Source organism: Chiloscyllium plagiosum, chromosome 24 (assembly GCF_004010195.1).
Source record: "Chiloscyllium plagiosum isolate BGI_BamShark_2017 chromosome 24, ASM401019v2, whole genome shotgun sequence".
Taxonomy (NCBI): Eukaryota; Metazoa; Chordata; class Chondrichthyes; order Orectolobiformes; family Hemiscylliidae; genus Chiloscyllium; species Chiloscyllium plagiosum.
Window position 1 is genome coordinate 28328856 of NC_057733.1, and position 11144 is coordinate 28339999.

Below are 11144 nucleotides of genomic sequence, written 5' to 3' on the forward strand. Positions count from 1 at the left end.
TGATGTGTTTGTTGATAGAGTTCTGGTTAGAATGCCATGCTTCTAGGAATTCTCGAGCGTGTCTCTGTTTGGCTTGTCCGAGAATGGATGTGTCGTCCCAGTCAAAGGGACATGATCCTAGTACCAGGATACATGAACATCAACTAGCCACAAAATGACTTGACCCTCTCTTACTCGTATCCTTACATACAGACGAGGAAGGACACCACTTCAACTGGGACAACACATCCATCCTAGACGGTTGAGCCTGCGTCAATGGTTGGGAAGCTGCTGGAAAAGATACCGAGGGTTAGGATCTATTTATATTTGGAAGAAAATGGGCTCATCAATGATAGGCAGCATGGTTTTTTGCAGGGAAGGTCACGTCTTACCAACTTAATAGAATTCTTTAAGAAAGTGACGAAGTTGATTAATGAGGGAAGGGCTTTAGATGTCATATACATGGACTTCAGTAAGGCATTTGATAAGGTTCCTCATTGTACGCTAATGGAGAAAGTGAAGTTGCATGGGGTCCAGGCTGTTCCAACTGGACAGATAGAAAACTGGCTGGGTAGCAGGAGTCAATAGTAGTCGTGGAAGGAGTTTCTTAAAATGGAGAACTGTGATCAGTGGCGTTCCACATGGATCTATGTTGGGACCACTGTTTTTTGTGATATACATAAATGATCTGGAGGAAGGTATAGGTGGTCTGATTAGCAAGTTTGCAGACAACACGAAAATTGGTAGCAAAAACGGCTGTCAGAGAATGCAGCAGAATATGGATATGGATAGATTAGAGAGTTGGGCAGAGAAGTGGCAAATGGAGCTCAATCCATGCAAATGCAAGGTAATGCATTTTGGAAGGTCAAATTCAAGAACTGTATGGTAAATGGAAAAGCCCTGGGGAATACTGATGTACAGAGTGATCTGGATATTCAGGCCCATTGTAGCCTGAAGGTGGCAACACAGGTCGATAGAGTAGTCAAGGCGGCATACAGCATGCTTTCCTTCACCGGACAGGGTACTGAGTACAAGAGTTGGGAGGTCATGTTACAGCTGTATAGGACTTTGGTTCTACCACATTTGGAATACTACATACAGTTCTGGTCGCCATATTACCAAAAGGATATGGATGCTTTGGAGAGGGTGAAGAGGAGGTTCATCAGGATGTTGTCTGATATGGATGGCGTGAGCTATGAAAAGAGGTCAGTAGATTATTTTCATGAGAAAGACGGAGGTTGCGGGGGATCCTGACAGAGATCTACAAAATCAGGAGAGATATTGAAAGGGTGGATAACAAGAAGCTTTTTCCAGGAGTGGGGGACTCAATTACCAGGGGTCACAAGTTCAAGGTGAGAGGGGAAATGTTTAAGGGAGATATGTATGGTAAGTTCTTTACACAGAGGGTGGTGGATGCCTAGAACACGTTGCCAGCAGAGATGCTCGAGGCAGGCCTAATAGCATAATTTAAGAGGTATCTACACAGATACATGAAAGGGCAGGGAACATAGGAATACAGATCCTTAAAAAAATAGGCGACAGGTTTAGATAGAATCTGGACCTGAATCTGGAAAGGGCACATGCTTTGTTCTATATACATTTGGAAAGCTTAATTTTTAAAAAATGCTCCTTCAACCTGAAATGCAAAAGGTTTAATCTAAGAAAATCTTTAAATTGAGAGAAGTTAAAATACACAAACTATTTTATCAATGCAAAACCTACAGAGGCAGTTTCATGGTTAAACTCATCAATAAAGTGTAAACTACCTTCATCCTTACAGATTTTCACAGCAATTAAATATTACATTTTTACTGAAGGCTTCAAAAAGCTTCAAAAGAAAACAAAATTAAAGTTACAATTTCCTTCTAACATTAAATGAAATTATGGAAATGGCATGAATTCAGGTTCACTAAGTACTCACTTCTATGTTGCCACCAGTTTGAAAGGCGCTGAAAACTAACAGAAAGCCACATCCCAAAATTATGACATTGATGAGTTTTGTTCCTTCTGGTGTCATTGTTAAATATCTGGGTATTTACTGTTGAGCAGTTTTGCTTGGTAATACTTTTTTGGTTCTGACTGGCAAACTTCAGCACGATACTCTTCCAAATTCCAGGTTTTCGTTGCAATAGGAATTTCCTCTGGCACAAAGACTGTCTCTCGGTCATCGGTTTCTTACCCTTCTCAATCACTATTCTCTCACATTCACTCTCCACCCCTCCCCTTTCTCTCTTTCCTTTGGTCAGTCACCTTCACTCAATCCCTGGCCCTCCCGATCTCTCCTCCTCTCGCCCAGTTTATGCTGCTCCTTAATCAGTCAGCTCCCTCCTTCCATTTCCGTCTCTTGTTCTTCTCTCGTTCACTCTCTTTCTCATCAAACACTCACTTTCCTCCTCAATCCCTTCTTCTTCCACCTCACACTCACTGACTTATTGCGAAACAACATCAACCGGCACAATACCGGAAACAACATACGCATGCGCCATAATCGGAAATGACCGTTAGCATTTGAAAATTTTCCGCTCAAGTGGATTTAATCTGGTGTTCCAAAGTCGTAGCTAATGACACGGCTGACTAAACGCAACGTTTAACGCCGTTGGCATTGATGAATATGAACCGAATAAAGAGCAGATTGGGTCGAAGGCCCTTGAACTACAATTCCCATGTGGCACCGCGGTTGCCAGGAGTTAATTGCTGAGTCAGTGACAAAACAAAATGTACAGAAATTATAGTTGTTGACTTTAAAAGTTACATTGCTATGAATAAATTCTTACTATAATTGAAATGTATATTTCGGGTAGTTTCGCAACCCCATCCTCGCGATGTCACGGTGTGTTTCCGGGTCAAGCAGGCGCCATCTTGTGATTGTCGTTTGGCCAGCTGCTGGTTTTCTGGCGGTTTTCACACGGACCAAAGTCTTCCTTTTAACGTCTCGCTGCTCGGAGCCTAAGTTGATCGTAGCGATGAGTTACGGCCGAATGCCCCCCGATATCGAAGGCATGACTTCACTCAAGGTGGACAACCTGACTTACCGCACGTCGCCCGAGACGCTGAAGCGCGTGTTCGAGAAGTATGGCAAAGTGGGCGACGTATACATTCCCCGGGACCGCTTCACCCGGGAGAGCCGCGGCTTCGCCTTCGTCCGCTTCCACGACAAGAGGGACGCCGAGGATGCTATCGACGCCATGGACGGCGCGATGCTGGACGGCAGGGAACTGAGGGTGCAAATGGCGCGCTATGGTCGCCCAGCCGAGTCCCACCGCCGAGGAGGCTCGTCCCGCCGCTACAGCGGCGCCTACGGCAGGAGAAGCCGCAGGTTGGTGGCGCCGCGCGTTAATGTTTACCCGATTTTTGGGTGGCGGACCGAATGGGACTTGATCAAGTCCAACCCCCTCCTATTCCTCTGTGCACTTGAGAGTCGCCATTAGGTTGACTAACCCCAGATTTATTCTATGTACTCGGGAACTTGCTTCATTCGTAAGGACAGATATCGATTTCACCTTCTTCTTCAAATTCATCGGTCGTATAAACCCGCCTAGAAAAGGCAACGGCTTTGGTTTAACTTCAAATCAAAAGGCCGATTAGGTTTTTAAGTAACTAGTTTATTTTATCGCAAGTAGATACACATTTTCTTTTTCAACAGTTTTGTTTTTATCTTTATACTGCCAGCTACTAGATATCGTGCCGAGGGAGGCTGTTTTCACAGACTCTAGACGGTTATTAAAAACTGACTCTTTTGTTGCACTTCTTTAGATAAGGATGTGCTTTACTGAGCCTGGGCATAAAGTATTTTTGTATCGTACAGTTATCACTCCTGAGATACCGTGAGCCAACTGGACAACTTAGTTAAAGGCGTGTTTATTTCGTTTCTTCCTTGTTGAACAAATAAAATATTTGGGAGGAAGGGTTATGACAGCGATACCATTTTTGGTCATTCAACATTCGAGGGAAAATTCAGATCAATAGTAATCATGTAATAGATGTTTTATAGAAATGAAGCTTGCTCCTTAAAATTCTGTACAACACTGAATTCCTTTTCGATTGTGATTTAGATTTATTTTCGGAAGTGTTTATTGTGTTTTTATCATTAATTTATTGGGCTCCATGTATTTCTTTGTTCTGTGGAACAACTGTTTCTGATACTGTACTGCTTCAAACCATGTAAATCTCTGGGGGGAGTTGGTTGACTTTGCCTGTCTTAGCTTTGTTGTCAGGACAACAACGATTACCTGTGGGTGTGTCATCCTTCACATTTTATAAGGTGATGCTAACCATTCTACTTTTTGGCAGCTGCAAATTACAGCCACGAACTTGCATACAATAATTAAATTGTCCTATTGGTGAATTGCATGGCTAAAATACTTTAGGAAATCAAGACAACTATTAAATCTCTAATGTGCTTAGGCTAATTGATTGTAATATAAACCCAGTGAAGTCAAAAGCTTTGTATTATGTTGTTTAATGAGCTCAAGATGGAAAGATTGCTCCTGGAAAGAACCACCCAGGTGGATTTTAGGTGGTGGAAAGTTTGTTATCTGTTCTGTTGTCCCTTGGTTACATTTCCTATCATGAGTTCTGTGCACAAATTAAACAGAGTTCAAGGGAGACATTGAGAGGTGATGTTACTTAGGAAGCTCAAATGCAGAAAGTTTTGAGTGTAGGGGCTGTAAAAACTGGGTTGTGTCAGAGATTTCATTTTTTTTGGTTTTATTTTGCACTTATTTATCTCACTAAAACTTCCCTTTTTAGTCCTAGAAGACGACGTCGATCCCGTACAAGGTCCAGAAGTCGAACTAGATCAAGATCTCGCTACAGCAGGTCCAGGTCTCGTTCCTATTCTCGATCTAGATCTCGTTCCAAATCTAGATCTGTTGAAAGATCAAGGTCCAAGTCAAAGTCTAAATCAAAGTCAAGGTCTCGGTCTGTATCAAGATCAAGAAGTGGATCGCGAATGTCTCAAGGATCAAAGTCAAAATCCCGGTCTAAAACCCCCATATACGCAAGATCTCCACAGAAAGATGGAATTGAATCACCGTAAAAAAGTGGTAAATTGCACCAAAGTGAGTAAATACACTAAAGCAGTGGAATTGAGTTTTCCTCTGAAATAAGAATGCATGTTTATGGTTTTAAGAGTGAACAAATATCTGAACTATTAAAGATGCACTCAGTTATTGGATTTTTTTTAAAGGGGATGCCTTGATGCTGAATCCATTGAATTTCCATCGTTAGTCATGGAGGATAATTTCTCAACTTCCATTTTGTTATTGAAACCATTGCACATTAATTTATCTATATGTATCTCTGTTCATGCCGCTGAAACATTAATTCCTGAACGCAACTTCAGCACAGGCAGTTTGTAAGTCGTATTATAGACTGAGCAGTCCTGCATACTTCCCATAATTTGCTAATTCATCACTTCACACTTTTATCAGCATCTGGAATGCAAAATCTCTTAATTTCCTTTGAAATGTTACAGTTTTGACTGAAAGTCTGCAGGGCCCTCAAGTTGAAAATATTGGCCTTTGAGCCAATGTGATGCTGGTGGTTCCCTCTTTGATACAGGCTTCAGTCCACATCAGTATAGGGGGTGGGGAAGAAACACTTTTTTCAGAGAGAGTTCCTGCTTTTTTAAAATGTTTTGAGGAATTGATTAACTTGCATTTTTTCCTATTTAGGAGGGGTGCTGGCCTGGGGGAGTTGCTGTGCCCAGCAGTGTGAGAGCTGAATGAGCAAACAGTTGAAATAAGACAGTTGCTGAAGTCATGATGCCAAGGTGCTGCTGCTTCTGATAATTTGGCTCCTTCACACTTAAGGCACAGTAACTTATTCAAATCATTTTTCCTAGTTTTTTCAACCACATTCAGATTTGAATAGCAGCAGGAGAAATCAAGTAAAACAATATAGTACTTAATTATATTTATTTTAAAGAGGTAGCAACATGGACATTCATATTTTTTTTTTATAAAATGATATATGCTGCTGGTTCCTCTTGTGGCTTGACAGACTTTGTGAGTCCTATGCATTCAAATCTTGTGAATAATCTTCTTGTCTGAAGCTTAATGGCAGGTGATGATTTGATTCTGAAAAAAAAATCAAGTATACCCACAAAAAATGGGTATAATGTAGGAAGAATGTGAATGCCTGAAATTGGGGGGGAAAAAGGTTCATGTTTCAGATTGAGGCCACTTGTTGTGCTGAACAAAGTGAGAATTTGACCACTCCCTCCCAATTTTCTCACCTTCATTTTTTATTTTGGAAGGAGTACAAATATGGGCAGAAGATATTTTAAAGATTGAAGTAGATTATGGATCATGTGGGAATTTTATTTTTCTAATTTTACTGAAGGTTTTACACGAGTAGACCAATGAAATCACCTAATTCCTCAAAACTCTAGAGAATACAGACCCAGTTTCCGCAATCACTTTTGAAATTATGCAGCTAGTTGTGGACGCAATAACAATACTATCTTGAATTGCTTTTCTGACACCTATTTCCAGAGTAAGCTTGAACACTGTCAACAATGCGCCTTGTCCTCAACCTTGCTTTACCACTGATTACCTTCACCAGAAGAGTAATTGTTAACTAATACAATTGTAGGCATCTCACAGGTCTTCTTTTAGTGGTTATGCTATCTTTTGGTCAAGTGGTCACTTCGCTGTCTGTCGTCCACTCTTGAGTGACTGCTACTCTTAAGTGCTTGTACCTCATGCACTTCTTTTTACCCTGTACCTTTTCTAGCACGCAGAACTTCACCCTTTTCAGCTACTTTCTCACCCACATTTCTTTCACACCGAATTTCAGCCTGCAACAACTAACCAACCATTTCTGTAATCAAGCAGTGAAACCTCTATAACACCTTTCTGATGTTTGAGTGCTTAGCAGTAGTGATCTATATTTTTGTGACACTTGTGGTTTGAGGACTTTGAGGGATTCCGTGCACAATCAATATCTTATAGTTTTTAAATTCAGTGTTTGGTTCAATACATGCATTAATATATTGCATAATTTAATACTACTTTTAACCACCAAATGGTAAATCTCAAACTACTTAACTTTCTTCATGCTATCTCTCGTTTTGCATTACAGTAGGTTATCTTGTTTCATTTCACAGTTCCCATTTTTGGAAGTAAAATGTCCATGATTTAAATACTCTATATCCTGTTATAAAATTGAAAGTCATTATCTTCTATTTTAAAAATATTTTTATTCACAATTCAGTTATTTTGGCTTTAAATACTTTTTAAATAGAAAACAACTTGGTTCACAATGCAAGTAGTTTTTTGGACTTGTGCATTGCTGATTGCTGCAGATGTTCAATGAATGGTGATGCTGCATCTTGCTACCATGATAGCACCAGATTCTGCACAATTATGTCCTATGAATCTCTTAACCCAAGTAAGATTTGAATTTATTATAACCTAAAATTTGACAATCAAGAATTTAATATATTTTTGGTGTGATTTTTGGCAAGGTTGCAAATATTGCTCAACCCTGGTTGCATTGAGATTGCGGTGATGGATCACCTTTAATTGCTGTAGTATTTGTCGTGGAATCATAGAATAGTACAGTTCTGATGCTCGAGTGGTGTTGGGCGGGCATTTGAGATTTTTACCCAGCAATGATGAAGCAAGCTATTTTTTAGTCCCAAGTCAGATTCCTTTTGTGTCTCTGGAATCATGATGATGTATCCATGATTTTGCTTCTCATGTTCTTCAGGGTGGTAGAGGTCTTGTGGCAGGTAGGTGCTGTTGGAGTAAGCTTGGTGAGTTGATATACTGCATCCTGAGGATTATATGTACTGCAGTCGCAACAATACACTGGTGAAGGGATGGATATTGAGTTCACTGGCAAGGGTGCTGAGCAAGCGGATTACTTTGTCTTGGATAGTGCCACTTCAGTTTTGTTGTGGCTGCATCCACCCAGGCAACTGGTGAGTATGTTATCAAGCTCCTGACTTTCAAGTGTGGAGTTAATATAGCTGTTGAACTCTTGGTTTAATACTACTATTACAGTGCAGTCAGAATTAGTGGATAAAATCAGCTCCACTTTGTCAACTGTTGAAAGGATTGTATTTAAATGATGACATCTACCATTTGTAAAATTTTGTCTTCTAAGTAATATGATTGATAATTACATCTGCATGACCGATGAGTATTTTATTCAACTTGGTGATAATGTGTATTGCCAGATGTTGCCAGCATCCGTTTTCTCTTTCCTCTGCATGACAAAGTTGATTATTTGATTTAACTTGAAGATTTGTTTTGTAATTTAATAAATCTTAAAGTGGTTACAAAATGAAACAAAATATTTACAATATTTTGATCACTACTATATTTACAATGAAATATTAAGACATCTCAAATTTTAGGTTTTGTAGATAGTACTGTCGGCTTTGATTGTGACAGTGGAGATATCAAGAGTTGTTTACTGGTACTTAGTGAGAAATTGCACATGACTAGAATTGAAAACTGCACTTTGTAAATAATTTTTATTGGGTTATGTTCAATGCTCCAGAAATCATAATATTAATCTGTTTATGCAGAATTTTATTTGCATGTTTTCAAACCTTTAAAAAAAGTTTTTAATTAATTTTCCATTCAGCTTTGATACTAGCTACTTTACTATTTCCTGTGCAAACGTTTTGACATGATGGCAAATTAAACTTTTGTACCAGAGGCAACCTTATCTTCAGTGAGGCACACATTCAGACTTTGAGTGTAGAAATGTTGTGGAACCTTTTTTTTGTTACTTAATTGTTCATATCTAATATCATGTGACCTGAACGTTTTTCCCAACAATCCCATAAATATGAATTTAATTGAATGTACTCTTTGGGGAAAGTATATTTTCAGAATTTAGTTATCCTGTTATGAGAAGAAAGGAAAAGCTTGTGTTGATCAGGCGTTTGAACTAAGTTTAACTTCTACAATTCTAGTAAGCAAGGTTATTTTGGATGTTTTTAACATTTTATGCAGTAGATTATTTTTTAAATTTTGACTTGTCTTTTTGTTCTAGATATTCTGGATGGCTGGAAGATTTACATGGTAGATGCCTTGCAAGAAGTATCAGCTCTTGCCAACTGTTTAGATGATGGAGAGACCTTCCTAAAATAAGCAGTGAACTCCTTAAAAGGTTATTATAACATTATTGTTTATAATAGGTTTCGTCAGTTTAAGTCATGAATTAAAATTAGTGTCTGAGAAGGCTCATTATGTGTTGTGTGCCATCTGTGTTGCTATTAAACTTCTTACAATTTAGTGAAATGTTCGACTTCAGATGCATTTTGGCTTGGATATGTACATAAGGTAAAAAGCATGGGACGTATTTCCAGGTTTTGTAAAGTTTTTTTTTTCTGTACGCTGAAGTAATTATCTTTCTAAATTTCAACTTTGCATATGTCTTCTTCTGTTATTTTTATTTCAGTCCAATACTAATCTTATTGTCTCATGTATTTTTGTGCACTAGGCGCAGTTGTGTAGCAGTTCTGTAAAGCGGGTTAGCTGTAAGGTGGCGTGTTGCAGTGCAGTGCAGAGTGCTTGGCTGTGTCCTGTATTCTCCTGATTGCTCCTGTAATGATGCCTTGACGTGCAGAAAATATGGCTGTCCAGTAAAATGCCTGTCAGCTGCACCTCCAGAGACGTGGCTGCGTGTAAATTATGGAGCAGGCAGTAAGCACCTTTAGCTACCTTGTTTTTGTACTTGGTAATGTGGTTTATCCATTTCCACATGGAATACACTGTTTAGAATGCTGTTAATTTTTGAAATTGAGTGTAATTAACAGTTTTGTTTGCTTCAATACATGAATCCTGTACAACTTGTAATATTAAAAAAAATTTTCTTGGTGTTAATTGTTCCATGTTTATAACTATTAAGAATGTATTCGGAAAGCAGTTTTTAAGTGATCATGGGAAATTGACAGACAGATGTGTGGTTGCTTGATTGGGCTACTGCAGATGGGAACTAAAGTTTTGATGTACATGAAAACAATTGTGGGGGGTGTGGGGGGCAGTCTTTTGCTTAAACTCATCATCACACTTTTTAAAAAGAAAACTCCATTGATCTACTCTGAAAATAATTAAACCTTACTGGTCAATGTTAAATTTGACCATCTTTTGTAAAGTTAAAATTTATCTTTTGAGCTACTGTACAAGTGGATCTAGTGCGCTTGTGCTGGAAACTTCGCCCAGGCCTTAAAATTAATGATTTCTTAGTTTGTAAAAACATGATTTCCATGCTTGGATATTTGTATTGGTTTATGATTTTTGCTCCACTGGGAAATCATTGTGTGGTTCTGACATAAGCTAAGCCTGGTTTCATTTAGATTGCAGCTTGAACTGCAAAACACAAGATTCAAATATCACTGGAACCTGTCTTGATTTCAGTTAGAACTCAAAATTTGCACAAACGTGCTAAACAGATTATTGCATATAATGTGCAAATGCAATTTTACTCAGATGAAGGAAAAATGCAGACCAGGCAATGAAGCATAACATATGGATGATCATAGCATGAATGGGAACAAATTATGAATTACATATGCAATTTAATTCTGAAGTCTCACTTCTAGCTGTCGGAGCTTGTATTGAAGGTGGAAGTGACAAAATAGCGCCATGAAAGAGAGAGTAGCCCAGGCAGCCCTGTCTGCCAGAGATGTTGGACAAACTCAGGTCTTGCTGTTTTAGAAGATAGCCATAGTTCAATTACCTTACAACATTGTACATACCATTTATTTTTACAAATATGGTGACATAAGAAATACTCCACACTCTGGATGAATCTTGTAACCTCTTTATACATTTAATCGTAATGAAAGCTTTTTATCCTTTCTGGTAGACAATGAAAATTCTTAAATTTGACAATAGTGTACCTGGTTCCATAGTGTTGACTGTACCACTGCACAATATAACTATTCAAACTGGGTGTTTTAAGAGCTTACAGTATTCATAGGATGGAAGTTTTCATGCAGTAAGTGAAAGCTGGTGATTCATGCTTGCTACTGTGGGGTGTGTATTTTAATATTGGATCAAATGTGTTTTTTCAGGCTTACTGTAATATAACTCCAGGCAGTACTTCTGCAAGTTTGAGAAATATTGTCCTAAAAATAGCTCATTTGTAATAGTTTCATAGCACAAATTTGCTCTTCCAAGTTATAACTATATTTGGAG

The 11144-nt window shown here is 38.7% G+C and overlaps 2 protein-coding genes across 6 annotated transcripts in view; one reads left to right on the forward strand and one right to left on the reverse strand.

Annotated features, from left to right (window-relative positions):
• Nucleotides 1–2488, reverse strand: part of mfsd11 (major facilitator superfamily domain containing 11) — a 67279-nt gene extending 64791 nt beyond the window's left edge. For both annotated transcript variants that reach the window (XM_043714651.1, XM_043714650.1), the window contains exon 1: nucleotides 1901–2488. In XM_043714651.1, the coding sequence (XP_043570586.1) occupies nucleotides 1901–1996 (96 nt within the window). In that variant the 5' untranslated portion in view covers nucleotides 1997–2488. The remainder of the gene's footprint in view (nucleotides 1–1900) is intronic.
• A 294-nt stretch (nucleotides 2489–2782) lies between these two features.
• LOC122562118 (serine/arginine-rich splicing factor 2-like) lies at nucleotides 2783–9827 on the forward strand. Of its 4 annotated transcripts, none has more exons than XM_043714653.1 (5): nucleotides 2783–3295; nucleotides 4729–5039; nucleotides 5655–7909; nucleotides 8995–9111; nucleotides 9445–9827. In XM_043714653.1, exons 1-2 carry the CDS (start codon nucleotides 2802–2804, stop codon nucleotides 5015–5017), a joined length of 783 nt encoding a protein of 260 aa, XP_043570588.1. In that variant the 5' UTR covers nucleotides 2783–2801; the 3' UTR covers nucleotides 5018–5039; nucleotides 5655–7909; nucleotides 8995–9111; nucleotides 9445–9827. The 4 variants fall into 4 exon arrangements, with proteins under 4 accessions (XP_043570588.1, XP_043570590.1, XP_043570587.1 ...); XM_043714655.1 differs by having other exon boundaries at nucleotides 5655–5752; XM_043714652.1 differs by having other exon boundaries at nucleotides 5655–9111.
• Nucleotides 9828–11144: the final 1317 nt, after the last annotated feature.

Excerpts from the sequence above, each read along its gene's own strand:
- LOC122562118 (XM_043714652.1), top strand. The coding sequence starts at position 2,802 with ATGTCACGGTGTGTTTCCGGGTCAAGCAGGCGCCATCTTGTGATTGTC. Across the intron at positions 3,296-4,728 it reads TACGGCAGGAGAAGCCGCAG|TCCTAGAAGACGACGTCGAT; the intron begins GTTGGTGGCGCC and ends TTCCCTTTTTAG.